This window comes from Pseudomyrmex gracilis, unplaced genomic scaffold (assembly GCF_002006095.1).
Source record: "Pseudomyrmex gracilis isolate BER0280 unplaced genomic scaffold, ASM200609v1 scaffold_8, whole genome shotgun sequence".
In the NCBI taxonomy this organism is placed as follows: Eukaryota; Metazoa; Arthropoda; class Insecta; order Hymenoptera; family Formicidae; genus Pseudomyrmex; species Pseudomyrmex gracilis.
Window position 1 is genome coordinate 693,661 of NW_018020592.1, and position 23,147 is coordinate 716,807.

The following is a 23,147-nucleotide window of genomic DNA, read 5'->3' on the forward strand; positions in this document are numbered from 1 at the left end:
TTTTTTATTTATATACATTATGTATATTATGATATTCTTGTGTGTTGATACACACAAGTATTTGAAATTTACTTTGAGATTGCAATTAGATCGTGTCGGTCAGGTCTCAAGCCGCAGCGCGTTTCTACGATTCACACGCGTGTCAGGATATCCATGCGAGAATATCTCTTCTCAACCTACCGGTCCTTCCTCCGCAGGTGTCTGCGGAAGACCGCGGTTCGTAGTTCCTCTTTGGTCGCGGATTCCCGACGACCGTTACCCTCCTTGTGGCATCCCTCTTGATGCACCCTCCGGAGACTGCACAGCAATCATTTGCATATCTGCCGGCTGTGGCGCGGCGCGTTCCGCAAAGGGCAGCCAAATTCTATTATCGAACTACGGCACGCGAGGGAAAGGGGGCCGCGAATCGCTAAGTGGACGAATTGGAAAAATAAGGAGGGAATTCGAGCGATGAAAACGGCACGCGGATTGCGAGCGTACGTACAGGGAGAGGTCAAAGCGGCAATTGCCGTCGCTAATGTCATTAGACGCTGCAGAATGCGGCGTGTGTGTGCGAGCGCGCGCGCGCGCGCGCGGAGATCTACTTTAATTGGATACTCGTCGTAACGAGATGTTTACCGAGCGCAAATAATATGTATATATATATACGCATCATGTCGATGATTAACATCGTCATCGAGCAATTACGCCTTCGTCTTTCGGTTCTGTGTCGCAGCGCGCGACGATGTATCTCGCCCTTGCGACGACTTATTGAAATTTAATTGAGAGAGAAGCGAATGAAAGATGCCTTGATATATTTGAGAGAAGTTGCGGAAAGTATAATAAAGATGTATTTTTCAAGACGGGCGTAAATTACGCGGAAAGAGCAGATTGAATGAGTCAACGTCGAATAAAGACGATATATACTCGCGTTTCAAAGGGCACGTAATTGCATTCAGATAGTAGCCGGACTCTCTAAGTAGCAAGTTGCCCGCTGTCTAACGTAATTAAAAACTTTCGATCCCGCGCGTTTCATTACGACGAAAGCGCGACGATATCGGAAGCCGCACTTCTCCCGTAATTCTTAAGACAACTAATTGTAAAGTCAGGACCTCCCCCCCCTCAATATCGTCGTTAATATAGCGGCCTGTCAATTACCACGTTCGTAATTCAATAAGACGAAAAGCAATATGGACTCCTACGCTCTACCTTCGCAATTATTACAAGTTAAACATCAAGACCAATTAATGTGATGACGCGCGGTCATTTTTAATCACGGGGAAAGCTCTCTCGTCGCCCGATGAATCGCTCTCTTCGCCACCCGGGATCGCAGTCGTGTAATGAGAGAATACACACTTTCGCGCAGACGTGACAAAAGGGCGCGCGGTGTAACATCAGCAACGTCAGCAGCAATCCTAGTTCATTCCTCAAATGAGAAGGCCCCGTCTTTCTCGGCACGTTTGCACGCGTAGCAAGAAAATGTCGATGTATACACAAGAAGAAAGAATGGCAATACGTTGCCGTTTTCTTCCTCGTGTCAGAACGTAGGTGAAACGTTTCAGACACCGACACAAATACGTAGACATTTGTCTCGAACGAGGCGAAAACGGGGGTAAGCGCATCGCGCGCGAAGTGCTCCGTTACGTCGTATATTTCGTGACATTAAAAGTAGCAGATCGCGAAAGTCCCTCGACGTCGAGAGGCATCGATATTTTTGTCTTAACCGAAATGAGATCGCAAGCATTTTTGATGTACCATCTTCAGCTTCTTCGCGAAGAAGGAGAACAAAGTCCCGCGAAAAGGACGCGCGCTTCCTCGAGAGAGGGGAGATTCGAAGAAAAGGCTCGGGTGGTGAATGTAATGTAAATGGGAGGGTGACGCGCGTGGGCGCGAGGGTCTCGTAAGACGCGCTTTCTTTTTCGCCCTCGTCTTTCGTTTCTTTCTTCTTCTTTCTTTCTTTCTTATATTTCGTCCGAATCCTGTGCGTGAATGAAGTCTTGGCGAAATAAAAAAAAAAAAAGAAAAAGAAAAAGAAAAAAAAATGAATTCACTTCGAGAAAACTGCTGCGCCTTTCGACACAATGTTGATCCCTTTCTTTCCTTATGTTTCCTGCTGCCTTTATTTCCCGTTTGTGACCCGGACAGTCATTGTGTACTTCTTTTTGAACGTCCGTTGGAGTTTCGCGCGCTTCGTCATTATTCTTCGCGTGACAGCATAATATTCTGGATTATTTATTAAACTTCTGCACTCACGCAATTTCCTTTCTTTTATAAAAAAAAGAAAAAGAAAGACATGGAGTTTGCCACGCGAAGTAAACCACGCGACTATATACATCCCGTCGAGAGGAGAGGAACGCTTTTTTGATGAAAAATTTTCTCTTTTATAAAACAAAGTATCTCACGCAATTAAAATTTACAATTAAAATTTGTAAAATTTTGTTTTAAAATTGACGCACGCAATCTATCGGCTTTAATAACTTTTTTCTCCCTGCTGTATCGACTCTCTTCGCTATAAGCCGGGCAATAATTAATTTTTAATTAAGTATTATATTGAGAACGCGCTGGAAGAGCCTGTAAAAGCCTCACGTAAATTATGTAAATATCGATATATCACTTTTTCTCATACACCTAAACTGTGTTCGTTTCTTTCACATTATCTAGATGAACTCGAACGGAACCAGCACGTTATTGTCGGAAACTTGAGAATCTGTTCGTTTTTTGTTCTCGTTTGCGATGTGGCAATTGTGTACAATGTTCGCGCGCGTTAAATAGAATCTTTGTGTCTTCCGAGCAATATCGCGTCGACCGCGATGAAAAAATGCCGTTCAATTCTTTTTCGCGATCTCCTTCAAGCCCTCCCTCTGTGTCGATTCATCTTCCAAAGCGATCTTCTCGCGAGAGAAAAAAAAAGGTCGCTACCGTCGTAAGAAAAACTTCTCGGTCATTATTATGCTTCGATCAAGCGATTCGAGCACTTGGACGTGCGAACGGGCACCTTGAAAGACTTCCAAGCGTGAAGTAGACCTTTGCACGACACGGTGTACAAAGTGCGCTCGTCCACGAAACTCCTTTTCTTCGAGTTATTTTTTCCCCCTTTCTGCGCGCGCGCGCGCGCGAGTGCTTTCATCTCTCCCTCTTTTATAAGCGCGAGAATTGGATTAGGTGCTCGAGAGAGAGAGAGAAGTTAGTTATATAAGTTTCCATCGAGACGCGCGGAAACTACTAGTTGTAGAAGAAGAAAACCTCGCGAGTGTCCCCGCCACCATTGTGGAACAAATCGCGTGCATTTCCGTTTATGCGCTAATGCTTCCCACTGAACGGAGAAGAGAAATGATCTTCTTCAGTTATGCTCTCCAAGTTTGAAAATGCGATCTCTCGGATTGTTTCACGTTAATTGAACGCAGCACTTAGGAAACTACTTGAAACTTGTTAGAGAAAAAAAAAAGAAGAGAGAAAGGAAGAAGAAAATGAATGTTGGTCGATTGCATCTTACATCGAACACTTTCGTCAGGCAAGAAACATCGGGGGGGCCGGGAGGCACATAATCTCCCGTTTTCAATCAGAGAATTAGCCGGGAGACGGTTCTTTATACAGCGTGTAATTAAAAAGCTTTATCTCATCGACGTGTCGTTATCAAGAATGAACGACTGTCAAGAGAGAAATTTCGAGATTATCGATCCCGAGTTTTTGGACGCGACTCCTTTGTCGACGACGAATAATTAACCGCGCGCTGTTTCAGGACTGCGCTTGAACGAGATTGATGCCTTGTCGAAAGGCTTCGTTCGAATCGTTTCCATGGGAATAAAACGGGGGAATAACGAGGGCGAATAAAATCGACTGTTGGAAAAGTGAGAGAGAGAGAGAGAGAAAGAGATTTTGAAAACTTAAAATACTTTCTTGGGAATCGATACGTACCTCCTGTTCGATATACCGGAAGTTTTCGCGAGATTGGATCACGTGCGCGTCAAATATTCACGATAGGATACACGGTAACGGGTTTATCATTTTTTTACGACCATTGACATCGGTCCGATATTTGAAATAGGTCAGACGCTGCAAAAATTTGCACGGAGAGGCGAAATAATAATTTGATCGCTCACGTGCTCATATCGCAGAAGAACCAATACTTTTTGCGCGTTCGAATCGAGTCAGTATTATTAAATAATAAATACTTCTGTGCTATAAATGTGCTTTGTCTCTTTGATGTACAAAGAAGTGATACCTATACGAAGCGAAATATAACTCTCTTTCTCTCTCTCTTTCTCTCTCTCTCTCCCTCTGGGTTGACTTGTACCGCACGTCATCATAGCACGAATGAAGATATGAAAGTAGTTTGTCAGCGTGTCGACATTGCCGAGCGATTGGCCCCGAAACCCTTTCGCCGTGGCCTTTCGTAATAGTATATTCGCGCAGTTTCACCAGTGGAATAAATCGACCCCTGCGGACTCACTTGTTTGAAAGCCCTTTGATATCCAACGCGGACGTCTCTTTGTTCTCTGATACACGAAATTTGTCAGTGACTTAACCAAGTGCAAGTCGCAATTGCCATGAATTAAGCATCACATTTACGATCAAACTTGATATTCTAAATATAATTGTCGAACTGTAATGCGATCCAAATTGTATTAAATAAAAAAATTTCATTTATCTTTGTCTCTCTCTCTCTGTTCCGTTAAAAATTCATATGTATTTTTAATATATTGTTCTATTGTTTATTTAAATTTCTATTCTTAGCGCAGGAAATAACATTAATACATAAAAATCGTGCCATTTATAAAAGAATTGTAAACTGTTGTTCACCCTCGTGCGAGATTCGCATCATTGCTAAGGGATGAGTCATACTCTTTCTGTCTGTTTTTAACCCGCAGTGGCGTCGGAGGCATCCGGGGCGTCGCGAGGGGTTGGAGTTTAATCTAACAACCCCTGGCTCACTTTGCATGGCCAGGGACGGTAGTGGGCTCCACGCGAGACGGAAAAAGGGGTAGGGGAAGGAAGAGAGAGAGAGAGAGAGAAAGAGAGAGAGAGAGAGAGAGAGAGCGCTACCCGCAAGGGGTGCGTTTCCTCGACTGCCCCCAGGGCAACACTACAGCGATAACCTCGGACGAACTTCTGGTATGAATAACGTTTGCCATGAATTATCATTACACGGCACGAGCCTACGCACCTTACGTCAATCGCGCAAAGGGTGAAGGTCAAGCGAGATTATGAATCTGCGATAAGTCAACAGACGCGCAAAGGAATTACCTCATAAAAACTACAAAGTGAAAAGGGTAGATAAAAGGGAAACGTGCCTTAATCATTTTATACAACACCAAATAAGAAATATTTTATGAAATCGAATTTTCTACGCATACATATCGATCAAATAAATACGCATATATCGACACGTAAAAAGAATAAAAAACAGAAAAATACAGTTTCTTCTCTTACACTCTCGACGATATCGTTTAAACGTGACGATATCGGCTTTCCGTATGACGACGCTCTGAGGCAGCGACGCGTTACATATCGCGGTTGTTGACGATGCTCGTGCAACATTGATGCACTTTCGGCAATTCACGAGAACGCGTCTCGAATATAACCCGAGGGGTTGTCCCCGAAATGGCGAAGTAAGGTATCCGTCGGAGCATGTCAGCCCCCGCAACGTTCTGAGGTTTTCGACGTCGGGTTTTCTCTCATCTGAATTTCGATCACGCGGCAGGGTCCGAGCGCGCGTGACGTCATATATCCCGAATACATCTCGCAGAAATCAACGGGTGTGTATGCGCGGTCCCTACTAACATCCTACCTACCTACACGCGCGCACACCTGCGCGCGTGCGCGCACATGTGACCGCCGCCGCACAGGCAAGAGATCGGGAAGGGTCGTCCGTCGAGATATTTGACGGTCTGCATTGATTTCGTATCGTGTTCTTCTGCAGAATTTTAAAACTTGAACGGCCTCTTTTTTCCTCCTCCGTGTGTGTACGCGCGTCTGACACGCGCGCGTCACGCGGTGGCGTCGAATATCAAGGGGAGAAGCACAGAAGATCGGTAAAACGAACCATGCGCCCCCCGTAAAAGAGAGCTCCGTCTTGGGTTCTGCAACCCTCTTTTTTTCGAGCCGTCCTTCGTTGATAAAGGCAATGCACATGCGAAATGCAAAGACGCATCGCCTAAGATTTAAGAGCGCGCACGGGAAAAGAAAATGTAAAAATTTTTTAAAAGAAACCAAAGTTTATGAAAACTTAATCTTGCTTGTGTATATACGTTTTATTAAAACTTTTCTGCAATTATTGCGAGCATCAAAAGATTCTTGAATATGTCTTGAATGTGGCATAAAATAACATTGCCACTCACAGAGTTTCCTTTTCACACGCGCGCAAGAAACACAAGCCAAGTGGTGGTACACAAAAGCGCGGAACCATCAAAGGAGCGCGTTTCGTTCGCAAAGCGTGAATTCCCGCCGTCAAGTTTCGCGAACAAAAGTGGCACGATAAATTTCTACCTTTGCGAGCGAGATCTTCTGTCTCTTGAACGATTTCAAACGTTGAACTGCGACAGTTTTCCTCCTTGAACGCAACGCGCGACGAGAGAGATCATTTGCGGCTGCTGACCCGCGCGCGGGTCGGAGATGAGAGAATAATTTCGCTGCGAGATCCACCCTCGTCGCGCGGAAGCTTTAAAAGGCTTTTATACAACGCGGTTCTTACCCCACTTCGTACTTCACGAAGCTCTCGTCGGGGAGAGACGGAAGCTAATTAACGGGGAATGCGAGCTGCAGCTGCAGGAAACGCGTGCCTCTCGATCCGGAGCGGATTAGGGTTGGGGAGGAAGGGGGGGGAATTTCGCCTTCCCTTCCGGATGCCGGAATCGGAACCGCGAGAGAGAACATCTTCGCCGAGACGTATCTCGATGTAAACGGAAACGCGATTCGAGACGCAAACGCTCGAATTACGAAGAGTCAACTCGCGTGTTTAAAAGCATTCGAGTGACGTAAACATCGCTTTTGTCAGCGAGACATCGGTAAACTACAACGTGCGAGACGATAAGAGATCATCGATAAGTTATGCACCGGCTCTTTCTCCGTCGATGGGCAAGCTGGAATTATTTTGCGAGAAACAGGGGTGTGTTCTGCGCATACCGCGTGTTTCCGCGCGAACATGTGTAACATAACGGCCGCACGCGCGGCATAGCGTCGCTAACGACGCATTGAGCAAAACGGGGGTTACGCCGAAAGCAAGACGAAACATGGCCGGCATGTGTCGCCGTGCACAAGCGGTAATTGCTCCGTACGTATACACATGGCGTAATTAGTTCATAATTGAAACTCTCGTGTGCGAAGCGAGAGGGTTAGAGGTTTGTGTCCATAAATTGCCACGGATGTCGCAATCTTCGTCCATCGTATCATAAATTATTGTTACGCGCTATTAGCGCGTACCAACGACGCGTCGCGTATATTTGAATCCGCTGAAAATCTCAATAAGAGAGATATATTTATCCAAAATTTTATCTCGGAAGTAAAACACGTCGACGATGCATTTGTTTGAAAGTGCAAATTTTTTCTCACTAATCTTTATTTTGAGATATCTTGTTACATCTCGAGATGAATTTTGTTTTGTTATTATTCTATGTGTAAGATAGTACGGCGTCGGAGCGTGTCAATCCGTCGGGACATCGCGACGCGTCGATACAGTTTCTCCGGCAGTTACTTGACCCGACGCAGTGTTTCCTCCAACTTATCTTACAGAGTGCCGCATTATTATTGCCGGGGAAAAAGCTTTTCCAGAGCCGGAGAGCAATATTCAAAACAGCGAGACAGAGAGGGAGAGAGAGAGACACACACACAACCCCGCCGACATTTTCCATCCGAACGGTTCTCCGCGAGGACATCCCGTCCGTGCTGATTCCTGTCATGTTTACGTCAAAAAAAGAAGAGACTTGTCAAACCGCGGCTTCGAGCGGGCGGTGGAGGGAAATGGAGGCGGATGGAGGACTCCGCAATCCTGGACGCACTCGATTTCCATGTAAAAATTGCGAAAGAAGCGGACGGGCGAAAATAACGTGCCACGCGACGATGTTTCGGTTAACGACTTTCCCTTCATTTCACATTGGAGAGTCGCCGCGTCAGTACGCATCGTCGTTCGTTTCGTTATAACGAAGCTCTTCGAACGTGCGCAATGCGCTTCGTCGCGAAAAAAAAAATTTGCGTTAAACACAATTTCTCCCGTATAAAAAAAAAGTTGCGCGGACACATTGAAAGTCTTGAAATTGTCGCGCTCGCGACCGGTCGTTACATACGTACATACATACGCAAATATAATACGTGCGACGCGAGTAAATTTCCGCGCCGCACTAAACTTGCAAAAACGCAAGAACGAATGGAAATCATCGCGAACGTCTGAATGGGAAACGTAACGCAGGTTGAAAATCGATTTCCTCGAGGAGGAAGTTGTAGAGGCGTCGAGACGGAAGGGCGGGAACGACCGCTCGTACATCGTGGCCATCGCGAGAGGGTATAAATGGTCGTCGACGAAAAGAGGCTTTCGCACAAATCGTTAAGGCATTTTATGGAGCCGACGCTTTCATGGAGACGGACCGAAAAAAAAAAAAAAAAAAAAATTTTCCAGCTCCGAAGCTCCGTGTAATAACGGTATTACACTCTGCGTGTCGCGACGAACGGAAGCGTATAAAATGCGGGAGCGCGTGCGTGGTTTGAAGAATTTCATTACTCCTCGCTTGATGGAAAAAGTTTCCGACGTAAGCGCGTGTAACGCTGATAAATAGTATTCAAATAAAAAAAAAAAACACACAAGTGCGTACTTCGGCCCGACATTTTGAGAACCGAGAAAAACTTACGTAAGTGTGTTTAACTGCAAATCTATTGCAGTCGTAAAATGAATTACACAAAAAGGTTTCGTCAATTTTACTTATTTAACAGTTCCAAGTGTGTCGAGACGAAGACAAAACGATATATCGCGAGGCGTGCAGTTTACAATTGAACCGCGACCGACACGGAGTTTCGATTAACAAGAAGAGCGGCCGCTCTTAATCAGCAATTTATAAGCGTCTTGGCTCGCTTCTCTCTCTCTCTCTCTCTCTCTCTCTCGGCGTCTTTTTACCCTCTCGACGGATAATCAGCGAGTTCCCTTGAGCAAATTTGCCCTGCCGAGCCGGGCAGAGGGGCAAACACTTCGGTGGGAGCTTCGCTAAATCCTCAGAATACACTCGGAGTAGATGAGGCCAACCGTGAGAAGGAGAAGAGGATTGTGGACGGGGAACGATTTCACGACCGACGGCTACGACGTCGCTCGCAAGCAATTGACCGCCACGTCGCGCGTGCGAGCAGAGATCCGTGGGGTTTTCCCGGGTACGCCTTAAATCTATTGTCTCGATTCCGCGTCGAACGCGGTACGCCACCACCGGCTCTCTCGGCAATCTTCCCCTCACGTGCCATTGATCTAGCCGGGGCCATCTCTCGTCGTTCCGTCGGCTTTACGATCGTTTAAGGCAGCTCTCTGAATCCCCCGGCTTCAATTATGGACACTAGCCAATTGGAAAACAGCTCCTGGGACATACCAGTCACTTCGCGTATGCATGACCGGAGTCGAATCGGGAGGGAAACGACGGGAAAAGAGATAGCGCGCGAGCGAGCCGAGCATATGCGCGTTCATCGGGGTTTGGTGTGTTTATGATGCTGCTTAATTAGAATGGGACTGCGAACGGGAGTTGCGGATAGAAGAAGAGGGTCGGAGGAGAGACGCACGTCACTTTCGTTTTGCGTTACGTGCTCCGCTCCCTAATCTCCATTACGAGCACGCGTGCTGCACGATGTCCCATCGAAAGAATCCCGCCGTTGCGATACATCACGTTTTAACGGGGGTGCAAACCAACTGCGCGAACATTACGCAGCCACGTCTTTTTTATTCGGTTACTTCTGGTTTTACGTCGTCGGACACTCGTTCAAGGGAAATGAATAGTGTCCTTTCTTTTTCACCTTTAATCGCCCACTCTTGACAATACCGGAATAGAAGAAAGGGCGGGACGAGGAAAAAAAAAAAAAAGACCGAGAGAGAAAGACTTACGAATGAAACGTGAGGTGAAAGGTAAATGCAGGGGCGCTCTGTCGATTTTCTTCTTCCAGTAGAAACAAATACCTGGGCGTTATTCAAGGTTTCGCTTCATTGCGATGCTCGGGCACAACGGTATGATAATCAGGTGAGGGGCGAGAGAGCGCGACATTAGACAAGATTGATAACGGAGTAGGTACGTCAGGTTTACGCGTGATGGATGCCACACGCGGAAAACAAAAAAAAAGAACACCGCGATACCGATTCGCGACATATTATTTCGCTATTACGCGCGCTTCTTTAATTTCGAATATATATTAAAATTGAATTGCGCGAAAAATAAAAAATACACGGAAGCACAATAATTAGCGGAGCAAGCTAATTAATTTCAAGTACAACGCGTGCGTTAAAGAGAAAATTTCGGATTTATTGTGCGAATTGGCGATAAAAGCTTCGTTCAGTAACGAGAGGGTCGTTAAATTATCTCCTGACGCATTTAAATGCATCGTAACTCGCGGATATGGCCTGGATGACAGTTTTTATCGAGAAAAAACGAGCAAATCCTGTGATCGCAATGTGAATCGTTTTTCTTTCTGCTATCTCGCGGATTATTAATGCTCCTTCTTCGTCAGCAGTTACACACGCGCATGTCGATCGAAATCGCAGCGAATCGAAAGCCAGTTCACCGAAAAAAGTTTCGAAAATAAAAAAGATCTGTTGAATTATTGGGAACACAGTGACACGTAAAACAAAAAACCACTTTTGCAGTGGCATCAAGATAAAGGTAACATTCACTCGACGAGTCCGCGTAATGATGAAAAACAGAAAAAAGGGGTCGAGTGACGACGACGGGGACGGATGCACGTCGGGGCACATCGATAATGCGGAATCGCACATTCCGCGAGGATAAACAAAAAGGCGAGGCGGACGGAGACAGACGCGGGCATTAATCGCAGACGCAATCGATGCCTGTGATCGCTTTAATCTTCGTCGGTCGTCGACGTTGGATAAGCGCGCGTACGAATGTGTGTGCGCGCACGTGTGAAATGTTCATCGGACCTGAACGTGAATCCGACACATATAATCACAAACGAGGGTCGTGATCGCGCATTGGATGATGATACGTATTGACAGATGTCGCGCTCGCACGTATGTGTCTGTCTGAGTTTTTCTTTGAGCATAGAAAAGATGAAAGAAAATGGAAAGACGACACCCTTGCGGTATCGGCATGTGCGGTATAAAACGTGCGATATGTTTCAAAGAGTATCGAATGACGATGCGAAAGCTTTGAGCTAACTCCGCGTGTACGACGTCAGTTTGCGTATCGTCGCGTGTTTATAATTTAATTAGATAATCAAAATGCGCCTCGTGCTCGCGTCATGTGAGAGTAGTGGATACGTACACCGACGCAATCGTCATTGAGTGATCGTTTACGGAATCTCGCGCTACCCTTCGAGCGCTGTTGATGATATGTGGTTTGCACGAGTCGAGGGTGTGCTATCACGATTGGCAGAATCTTGTTGGGAAAAATGCGATGACAGGTGCACACGCACCGTCTGAAAGCAAGCAGACTTCACGAGTGCTTTCTTCAGAAACAGCTGTTGCGGTTGTTGTACGATTTCGACATGGTGTTTGCTAAATGTCTCTAGGGGATGCGTTTAAAATGATAAAATCAAATATATATTGTGAGAACTAATGCTTACATTATATAATAAACAACTTATAATGAACAACTTAACAACTTATAGTAAATTATTTAGTAAAAATATTGCAATTTAACAAATTTTATAAAAACCGTTGCAATATTTACGAGAAATATAATTTTACTTTAACGAAAGAGTTAAAAACGTTATCATTCAAAAGACATTAACATTTAAAATCGCTAAACCATATGTTTGAGGACTGACAGAGTCAGTAAACTCTCTCTCTGATAAATTTTTCGTTTGAGATTTTTAATTGCAACAGTTTTAAATATAAACTTTCTTTCCAGAATCTACCTTTTAGCGATTTTTGTAGAAATGACATTTATTCGAATTAAGTGAACCGAATATATCTTGCATCTTGCAAAAGTTTTCGCTCGTCTAATCTTTATAATTATCCCCCAGAAACTCCAATATTGCAAAAATATTAAATATAAAAAAATATTAAATGTAAATGTATATATATAAATTTTAAATATATTTTAAAACATTTTAAACATTATTTCAAATGTCTATTGTAATACCAAAGAGCAACGCTCAGGTGTGTTTCGCAACCTCGTGTTATCTTTTTCGTACAGAGAATGTTGCGGGAAACATCCCCTAAACTTCTTTACTCCTTTCTGAAGAACAACCAGGTGGAAGAACGCGTGCCACAATTTCTCAAGCGTAATGGGGAAAACGCGCGACGCAAACGTCGCCCAAAAGCGCGTGTTGCTTTTTCACGTGCATCAAGCATTCTCAACGCGAACGTTGCCAAGAGCCCGCTCTGAGCGACGAAAGCGTATAGGGGGAGAGGGAGGACGGTGGAAAAGTTTTTCTAGAGTTTCTGATCCGTGAAAAACAGCGATTAAGCGATTTATAAGTGCAACTTTCGCTTACCACCCCTCATACGGAGATCGCCCGCATCTGCCGCCGACTTTCTTGCTCCACGCAAGACCTCAACCCCTTTCCCAACCCCCGCGCTCTATCCGTCGCGCCCTACTCCCTCGCCCGTCGTCGTCTTTGCGATAATTCCCTTGACGCGGGGCTTTTGAGGTTCACACGATGCCTCGGTCGCTTTCACGATTTAATGTGATCCGCAAAGCAAAGGCGAAACGGATGCAAAGAAGCCGTGTCGCTCCCGGGAACGACGTTACGTCCTCCTCGGATGCAGCAACGCGCGGTTGCAACGACACGATATTAAATGACAGCCACTGACTCCGGGCATGTTATCGATTCGTGTCATGTCAAAGTTTGCTCGAACGCCTATACTCGTGATATATTACTAGTGTCGTAAGAGAAACAGATGGTTTCGTCTCTCGTTGCCCGAAATACATAAAAGATAAAACTACCACTACGGGCGGGCTTTATTTGATTCGCGAGATGTCCGTCCGGAAGGTCTTCGGATTGGCAATAACGAATATTTCATAACGGAACGCCCGAAACTTTTTTCAAGGATTTGAATCAACGATGAAAATTCAAAAAAGTTTTCCTATAATAAAACAAAATCAATCGACAGTAAAAGCGATAATCAAGAATTAAATTAATATAAATGAGTAATAAAAGATATTATCATATCATCTCGTAAATACGTGATATTAAAATAATAATGACAAGAGAGAACGCGCGAGTTAATGCACGGCGAATAAAACGCCGCGCAACATCGATAATTAATGCCGCCGGACTAATAAAAATAACGGCGCTCTCTGTTTCGACGTAACATACGGCAACGTGTACATATATCTCTCAAATAAATCGGAACGTTGAAGTTGAGTATAAAAAAATAAAAAAATAAAAAAAAGAGAAACTCGCGCACGAACGAAGCGATTTCGAATGATCGATTCCGCGGCTCGTCGACGCGAGGAAGAACCGAATTACACGGTACGTTAAGGATGTGTCCTGCGAGCACATCCATCTCTGGATCTGCGCCCGGTAAGGCTGCGCGATCGCGCGCGCGAGAAGAGAGAAATCCCCTTCCTCCGTGCAACTGCAACCGGGAACGCAATGACTCACGCGCTTTTATTGCGCGCCGCTCGCTCACTCGCCGTCTACCACCAAAATCAATAGAGGTGACATCACACGCGTGGTTGTTATCGCGGCGACTGAAATAGCGCGGCCAGCTGATTCAACCGACGCTCGCAATTAAGCAAGTCTGCGTGGGGGTGTTACGTTTTCTGTCAGCAGTCAATATTCTCCTTGTGCAAATGAAGCAGAAAACCGGTAGTTTGTGCAACTATTAATAGCTGCGATACAAACCGAGTTTGCATACGTACGTACGTACACACACAAATCGCCTCGGGAGCTTTCGTGCGCGCTTTCCGTCGATTAAATTAAACTGTATTACAGACCTTTTGCAAAGACTCGGTTGATTTCTCTTTTTCTTTTTTTCGTAAACAAAAAGTCGTTTAATTATCGTATATAAAATAAACACGCGCGTTGGCGTTGAAAGAATATCGAAAGCACTTTGAGAATATTCAGAGCGGAAATCATTCCGCGATCGCGCGATGAAGAAACGAGAGTCTTTGCATTACGATGAGTTCGATTAATGAACACATTCGATCGTTTTATCATTCGTTTTGCTGCTCAGAAGCTAAAAAAGAAACAAGCGAGAGAGTTGCGAAGCGAGCTTTGGAGTCGCGCCAACTCGAGCTGCTCGCGTTATATATATATATGAAGATTTGACGAATCTTCCGAGTTACTCGAGCGACTTTCCGCACTGCGGGGATTGCGCCCGGAGAAGGACAGAAGAGAGTCACGGAGGAGTAAAACGGGAAAGTTAAGGATGACGTTGATAACCGGAACGTCAGACAACGGCACAAAGAAGAGGAATTTCTTACCCGTGCCGCCGCTCCGATGTTTGCGTTTCTAATTGGCTAACACGGTTCATCCACATCGCGTTTCGATCTTCTCTCTCTCTCTCTCTCTTTCTCCCTTCGCCCATAGCAATCTCACTCTGCTCGTCTTTCCTTTCCTCCGTCCTCCTGCTTCGTCAAATCGGTCGTTATATTGAGGAGATACCGCTTAAGATCCTCCCGCACTTCGTTTCTCATTTACCGACCTAATGACTCAATTATTTCTCGCCCTTGTAAAATCCACGCGTTCGACGATGATCAGCACAAAGTACGGAAGTGACGATGCGCGAAAACCTCGAAAGACGAAAGTTTCTCGAGTAAAAGCAAATATCTTTCCGTGTCGCGTCGAATATCGCGTCTCTTTCGTCGTGATAAAATACAGATCTGTATTCTTTTCGTGCTTATATGTCGAATCCACTTCTCGTACCACTGACGTCGGCAAAAATAACGCTTTATACCACTTGCTGTGCCGAACACTGTTGAATAGAATGAGTCATTCATCGCGTCAGAACTCACATATCACGCTCCCTGCGTGCAAAATATATATATATACATATATATATATATATATATATATATGTATATATATGTATATGTATATAAGAGAACCCCTTCAGGTTCGTTCACCGAGTACGGACAATAGCGTAATGAAACGGGAAAAGCATTGCGCGGTTTTTTCGAGAGAAGCACAACGCGGATTTTTTAACGCTCGAACGCTCAAACGACTCGGCCGCGAACAAAATTTAGAAGAGAGGGACTGGCTGTCAGCAAGCCGCAAAACGCGCGCACAAAAAGAGGGCACGATCGTTGAAACGACGAGAATCGCGATGAGGAGAGAGAGTGGCATTCCCGAAGTGCAAGGGCGCTTTTTCGGCGCGCTAAGGGATGAGAGAGTAGCCGACGGGGTAACACACATTGCGCGCGCGCGCGTGTGTGCGTGGAGAAGAACGTATATTTTTTCCTACGCGTCGCTTCTGTCTCCTTCCCGAGCACCCACGCACATCGCTATAAATATGTCGCCGGTACTAGGCTAGGCGAAGGACTGTCACGCTATTCCCATGGCGCAAGCCTTCGCCATCGATGCGTAACACGGGAAGTTGTGACACGGGGGGTATTTCAGGATCACCCGAATGTCCTTCGAAACGGCAATTTCTTTGGTCAAGTGTGCCAACCATTTTCCCGGAGAACGAAATTGCAGAGGTAGCTGATATTAATCGCGTTCTTCGAAAATTTATAAGTGGTCTGTCACCTTTTTTAACAAACGTTTCGACCCTTAGTTTGGGTCTTTTTCAGTGTACTATATATATGACAATATACAAGTATATTAAACAGAAATAACGCAAGGAGTTAATAACGCATAACCCCATGTAATTACAAGGGTTTTGAAAACTTACAGGAAGGTTCGTAGGAAAAACTCAGTCCATCAGTCGCTCATTGCCGTCAACCAGACGCGAAACAAAATCTCGATGATTCGAAAAACACACCGAATCACTAACTAGCGCGACGGCCACCGACAGACTGAGCTATATCCTTTACAACGTTACTACTTCGAAAAACATTCGACCCTATCGACGTCTCAACATTATGCGTAAACATCGGAGAATGTTTTTCGGTGTGTTTTTCGAGTCATTGAGATTTTGTTTCGCGTATGGTTGACGGCAATAAACGACTGATAGACTGAGTTCTTCCTACACCTACGAACCTTTCTGTAAGTTTTCAAAAACCTTGTAATTAGGGTTATGCGTTATTAACCCCTTGCGTTAATTCTGTTTAATATACTTGTATATTGTCATATGTAGTACACTAAAGACGACCGAAACTAAGGATCGAAACGTTGGTTAAAAACTACAAAAATAAAAAAGTTTACTGACCCGAAGATCTGGTTATTGCCTCGAATTGGCCACTAGTACAAATATATTTGTGTAACGATAATTTATATTTGTACAATTTATACATGAGTTCCATAAATATAAATTATATACAAATATTCCGAATTAAACATTCTCCATTAAACTCTATATGTTCATTTTTGCCATCTGTTTTCTCTCTCACAAATTCATTAATCAGAACTATTTTATTTCCATTGTTATCTCTTCGTTAGCATAAATCGATTCCTATATTCTATAATAAAAAAAAAAAAAAAAAACGATAAAAAGAAAATATGTGACATTTTGAGAATGTTGTAGATATTTTATATTTTGCAACTATTTGGCAGCGCCAGCACACGATTCGATTATTTTATGTTAGCTTTTAAATCGTCGAACCGCGAACGATACTTTAATATCGAAATTAACGTTGCGCGCGATGCACACATTGTGGCGCTTAATAACGGTGTCCAAAAAAAAAAAAAAAAACATTTCAGCGTATTTTATATTTTTCGTTCTAATGTCGCTAACTCCAAGTTATGTCCGAGCGATTAAAATCTGTGCACTGGACACTCCGAGTTTGCGTATAAAACTAAACTTTTTTTTGCCGATTTACAAAGAGAGACTTTCGCAATTTACTTTTACCAGCTCCATCCGGTTCTCTCTAAACGAGAAATCTACATAATGTAAAAAAATCGCTAACACGGAAATTCCACTTTCAATATTGCGTTAGAATAGCACTTTGTCGCCCAAGTTTCTTTGAAAAGTCGCGCGAAGATACACACAGACACACTTGGGCAAAACAACTTTGCTCGAAAACAAGTTGGAAAATCGCGTTTGTCACGGAAGTCCGCAGTTGATACCTTATTGATACGTTGCAAAAGAAATATATATATATATAACAACGCTATATCGTTCCGTGAAACTAGTTTTGCTGGAAACAAACTCGTGTCACCGCGTCCGCGTTATCTGTGCGCGGTCGATGCGCGTAATAATCAAATTATTCACGCAAACGTCTCAACTGCTTAAAGATAATAAATGTCGAGCACGAAACAACTTGATCTGACAGACTTACGTGAAAATTTTGCAGAAAATACACCACACAGCGTCGCCGCTCCGGCGACCTAATATCCTAATCGGAAAACAAGATCGCAGTTTTTTTCAAAAAAAAAATGTGACACATTTCAGACAACGTAGATTGCGGTCCGCGAAACACAAGTATCGACGTTATCGCCCCAACAGGGGGTTAGAGATTCGATGCTTTTGCGAAATGGAACATGTCGAGAGTACTGAGCAACTCGTTCTGAATACAGAAAGTTTTGTTCAACACAATCGGTCCACTCAACAAGCTCTCGCGTACACACGCGCTTGGTTTCCGAGGGTAACTCACATATGTGTCTCTCCGGAGCGGAGTTACGCGCAATGTTTCTGAAACACAGTCAGCGCGCATCCGCGTGATATTCTAATATTTTTCAACATTGCGCTGTCGTCCAAAAATATATGATAACATTTTGCTACAGCTATTTGTAATTGTAATTCGTGACAAATATAACGCTCACGCCACGCGTGTGTGCACGTACAAAAAAAAAAAAAAATCTCTGAAACGACATGTCACATCCGGCGGCGTTGTCGGAAATCTCGGTTATAACAATATGCATTTTATTCCGGTGGAAATAAACGGAAATTCTACCGCGTCGCATCGTTGCAGATCTGTGTGTTATTACAATATAAATTTTATTTCGGTGATGACAAAAATTAAACTGCAACAGTTCCACCGGGAGAACGTTACGTTTCGCTATATATCGATTCATTGCTATCTGAGATTGATTCTATTTGTGTTACGTGTACCAGATATATATAGAGAGATGACAATTTTATAAAGCGATGTTCGATATCGGAGCATATTGTGAACGGAAAAAAAGAGAAAGAGAGTGCGAGAGAGAGAGAGAGAGAGAGAGAGAGAGAGAGGAAAGAGATCACAACATTTCTCTTTGAAGCGTCCTCGCGAGTGGAATACCGGCAATTCGTCCGACGTATCACAGATATGTACTTATATACGCCATGGACTATAAAGGAAGCAGTTTGCAGTTGTCGACAGTGGAATCTGCAGGCTTTAAAGTTGCTCGAAAACGACGAGCGTTATGGCGAAAAGTTCAACTCTCTCGGATTCGTTGTGTCCTATATATTCGCACAAACTCATATATGCCATTGACGATGCGGAGAAAACGCGGCCAGCGACCTGACGTAGTTTCCTCTCCGCGCTTGACATGGGGAGGCGATGCAATTATCCCCTTGAGAGATCCGGCTCGCGCTCCAACGTTCATTCGCGCACGCTGTTTTACCGGTTGTTGACAATGTTTTCGAAAAATAAAAATTGCCCGGCTTTGTGTCGACGCACGTTGACGAACTGCGCAAATTCACGCGTACGCGATCAGTGTTAATCCGCGATTGACAGAAATGGGGGATGAAATATTGTTACTCAATTTGTAAGTAGTTACCACAGTGCTGTCGCGTTATTTTTATAAAACTTATAAAATTGTCAGATTTATCAAGTGATTTTTTTAAGATAAAAAAAAAAAAAACAGACAGTGTCTTGAAGATCAAATCACACAATTGCGTTTGTCAATTAAACGAGAACTAAGGTTTTTCTTGATATTATCAAACAAAGAGAAGAAAATATTCGAAACAGTTTTACTTTTATGCTTAAAAAATCTGTATGCTTAAAAACACTTATTATTGATTGATAACAAAGTGCGCGGCGAAAATAAAAAAAAAAAGTTTGTTTCAATGAAACTGCGTCATTCGATTCCCACCCACGTGTTCACAAACGTAGCTCTCGCCGCAAGACCGCTACTCTGATGCGCATCTCGAAACAGATTTTCTGAATCTCTCAGAAGAACCGGCAATTTTTTTATGTTGTTTTTTTTTTTTACGAATAACAAAGAAATCTCGCAAAATTTTAGAGTAAAATCGCTAAAAACATCACAGAGCTTAAAACTCGGACTTCGCGTTTATTCCAGAGAGTTTAATGAACTCGGCGGCTGACAGGACGCAGATCAGATGCAGAAGGCGAACGTGTGTTTACACAGAGACAGGTCAGCGTGTGTACGTGCGACGAGACGTCGTCGTCGTCGTCGTCGTCGTTGTCGTTGCCGCGCAGTCAGCACGGTCCAGAAGTACGGAAGCACGAGCATCGTAGAACAGGGACTAGAAATGGACTCACCTTAGCCGGTGGGCGGCAGCTGCGGGACTCGGATTCAGGGCTCCGGCAACCGGCGCAGACCGGACGACACGACGTGAATGACAAGCACAAGTGCAATATCGCCGATGACGCGGCTACGCCGCTCGAGTGGTCGGTGTGGACTGCAGAAAATCCCGCAGATGATATCAGAGACTTAGGGGAGCACCGCATGACATCATCGCCGGCCAATCCGCACAAGGATACCGGGGCGCACGCGTAATCAACCCTCCCGGCGCGCCGGGGTTGCTTGCGATATATCGCAATCGATTGCAACCCCCAACTTCGCGCTACTGCCAACGACGCTCTCTGCCGACCCGAAGCTTCAACCTCGGTTTCGAAATGTGGCGGCAAGCTTGATACGTAAGTAGAGAAGCTTTTTTTTACTTTATAAAAAACAAATTTTTTGGTAAATAATACTTGTTGACAAAACTTGTAGATTTCTAACAAAAATTCGTGATAGTGTTCAACCAGTAGATAGTTTCATGATCATAATATACAAGTCAAAATGCTGAATGTATTATACGTGCAAATATATATTTTTAAACATGTAAATTGACGCACAGAAAATGCATCTAAGATGTTTAATTTGCATATTAATAACATATAAATTACTCATTTTATCTCTTCTCTATAAAGTTTAAAAAACTCATTGCGAAAAAGACACCTTGACCAGAAGTCAAATCGGACTTCTCGCATCTCGTGTAGTTATCATACTAATTCGATCATCAAGACAATATAAAAATATATTTGCACGTACATCTCCAGTATAATCGTATATTGATCGTAAAACTCCATTCTTCAGATTTCTGTTCCTTTCGTTTTCTTGATCTAAAATATTCTTCTCTCACATTTGTTTTGCATCACTGATCAAAGCTGGCTACTTTGTGTACCAACATTCTCACCACTATATTGCACTATGACGGATTTTAAAAAAATAAAGAAACATACGAAAAAGGCTTGCAATTCGATTTGTTAACCGACTCCTGCGTCGAGAGCAGACGTGCAGTCGGAACGAAAACAACACATGTCAAGTGCTGCTTATCAGACTGTAACGAGAGACACAGGTAGATAACGAGAAAGAGACAACTGATATCGAGTCGAATATACGACCGTGTAAATCTTTTCAAAGCAAAACGCAACGATAAAAGCTCGTTTTTGCATTGTATACACCGCGCGATGTTCCGCGCGGCGTATAGACAACGCGGGTAAGCTTCTTTGTCGCATCGGTGAGCGGCGGGCGCTGAAATATGTAAAATTATTCTCGGATATTCCACCGGCTTACCTGCCGGTGCGGCGCGCGTTACCGAAGCATTCGGGCCATCGTATTTCCTCTTGGCTGTGCTCTCTCGCGCGATTATATACATATCCCTCTTCTCGTGACGAGCGCGCGACACCGGCTGCAGATGCGAGAGAAAATCTCGTACGTAGAGGTGGAACATTATCATACTCGTGAATACAAAAGTCCCTTTTGTTGAGGCGCGAAATTGTCGGGCCGAGAGAAAAAAAACGGGTCGAGCACTCGTCAGTTTTCGAGGAATCCGTGTAAAACGGCGGCGTGCGAACACGCCTAATTTTCTCTTGCGAAAAGTTCTGTGTCGTCGGCCCGGCTTCTAAACTCAACGGCACGGAAGAGAATTTCTTCCGCGCGGTCTTCTCTTTCTTATTTCGCGAAAAAGAATCCGCGAAAGTGTATGTACGGTATTAAATTTCGTTTGTATATCTAACTCGCCCGGTGTAAGAAAATAAATTTCAAGATTTCTTTCTCCCGCTTGTCTCGAAGCGTGTGACGTTTACGTAACGTACACATGACATGTGGCAACTTCGCGGAAAAGCACCCGTCAATCCCAGAAAAGCACGCTCCCCTGTCAAACGATAAGATTCTGATACCTTCTGAATCGATTTTACGTTTCGTGACTTTGTTTCCGGATTGTGTCGGGAGAAGAGGAAGGGCGGGAGAGAGGGAGCTTTGTGTTTCCCCGCGTGGTTATGAGACTATCCACAGCCGATACACGCGTGTCTACACGTGTTGGAGAAGCTCGTTCCCTTCGAACGCACCGGAGGTGGTATGAGGAATGGCCGAATTATGCGACATATTGCGCGAGATTCGAATTCGCCCTTTCGAGCATGGACAAATATTCCGGGAAGAAAAAGCGGTGTTTATAAGAGCAGGGAAATTGTTTCGAATTTTCCGCGTTTGATTGTGTTGCGTGAATATTATTAAACATTGAGAGACAACATAATTCGATTTTCCCCAAAGCCACCAACCGTGGAAAGACGTTCCGTTTAACGAAAACAAAACAAAAAAAGTAACATAATAGAAATAATTTATTTTCACTGCTCGCGCGATTACTCGAGAGCTTGTATGTAATCGTAAAAAAGCAAACGTGATCGAATTGCGACTACCTCGGATGGGATTTTGAGAGAGATCGATCATGCTCTGGCGCGTAAGCTGGAAATATGTTCGAATCAATCACAAAGCCGGCCGCGAGATTAAGCCTCACAACCATCGCTCGCCTCCTTTATTGATCAGCGATGCTTTGCCGCTCGCTGCTAAATTCACCGCACGAGGCCCTTTCGAGGCGGGTGATTGGAAGATTAGGAGGCTAATGTGCGGATGGGCTAATACCGCGGAGGGTACACAAAAGATAAATCAGCAATTTTAGGAGCGACTGCTATTACGAAGATGGAAAGCAACGTATGAGTATTGATGGTTAAAAATAGAAATATTACTTTTAATACACACGTAACGTCTGGATGTATCTGAACGTAACATATAATGCGTGCACGGAGAAAAAAGTTTCGCTATTATATGCTCAGTACAAAAAATTTTATTGAATTTTTGTTTCGTCAACAAAACAATTTGTTGTTGGCACAAAAATCTCAATAGGTTTAACCAATTTTTTCTTGCTTATACAATAACTAATTTCTTGCTAGTCTGGAGAATCTTTTCTTTGTTCTTATGTGTGTGTACACATAAAATCCGTACAAGTGCGCTCTGTGCATAAAAATTGAATGAGAATTCCACAAGAAGATCCACAAGAAGATGTTGACTAAGAAAAAAAACGTGAGATTCCACCCCGACCCTGACACTTGCCCTACTTTGCTTAGACGACTAGTCTTTCATCAACATAACGAGCTACTTCGAAGTTGCTTGCGTCATAAATATGTCGCGTCTTATGTACTACCGCGAGGCGCGATTGCGCGTGTGCGCATTCATGATGAAGTGAACGAAATTGTGCGAATATCGCGGGAGCGAGATTTCCCGGGGAAAAATTTGATGGCGCAATATCGCCGCGAAAAAAAGGGCAGTAAGAATAAATTGACATCTTGAAAGAGGCTCGCGGGTGCTTGAATATCGCGTCGCCTTCGTCGCGGGCTTATTTTGCTTCGTTTCTCCCGGTATCGTATTCCGCAGTGCCACCTTCACTCTCTCTCTCTCTCTCTCTCTCTCTCTCTCTCTCTCTCTCTCTCTCTCTCTCTCTC

General features: G+C 44.1%; 1 protein-coding gene across 3 annotated transcripts in view; it reads right to left on the bottom strand.

Moving 5' to 3' along the window:
* LOC109861128 (transcription activator MSS11) overlaps nt 1-23,147 on the bottom strand; it is a 131,717-nt gene that overhangs the window by 53,359 nt on the left and 55,211 nt on the right. For 2 of the 3 annotated variants that reach the window (XM_020440648.1, XM_020440646.1), the window contains exon 1: nt 19,647-19,838. The exons of the other annotated variant lie outside the window; for it this stretch is intronic. In XM_020440648.1, the coding sequence (XP_020296237.1) occupies nt 19,647-19,835 (189 nt within the window). In that variant the 5' untranslated portion in view covers nt 19,836-19,838. Of the gene's footprint in view, nt 1-19,646; nt 19,839-23,147 lie in introns of those variants that run through there. 3 annotated transcript variants of the gene reach the window in all.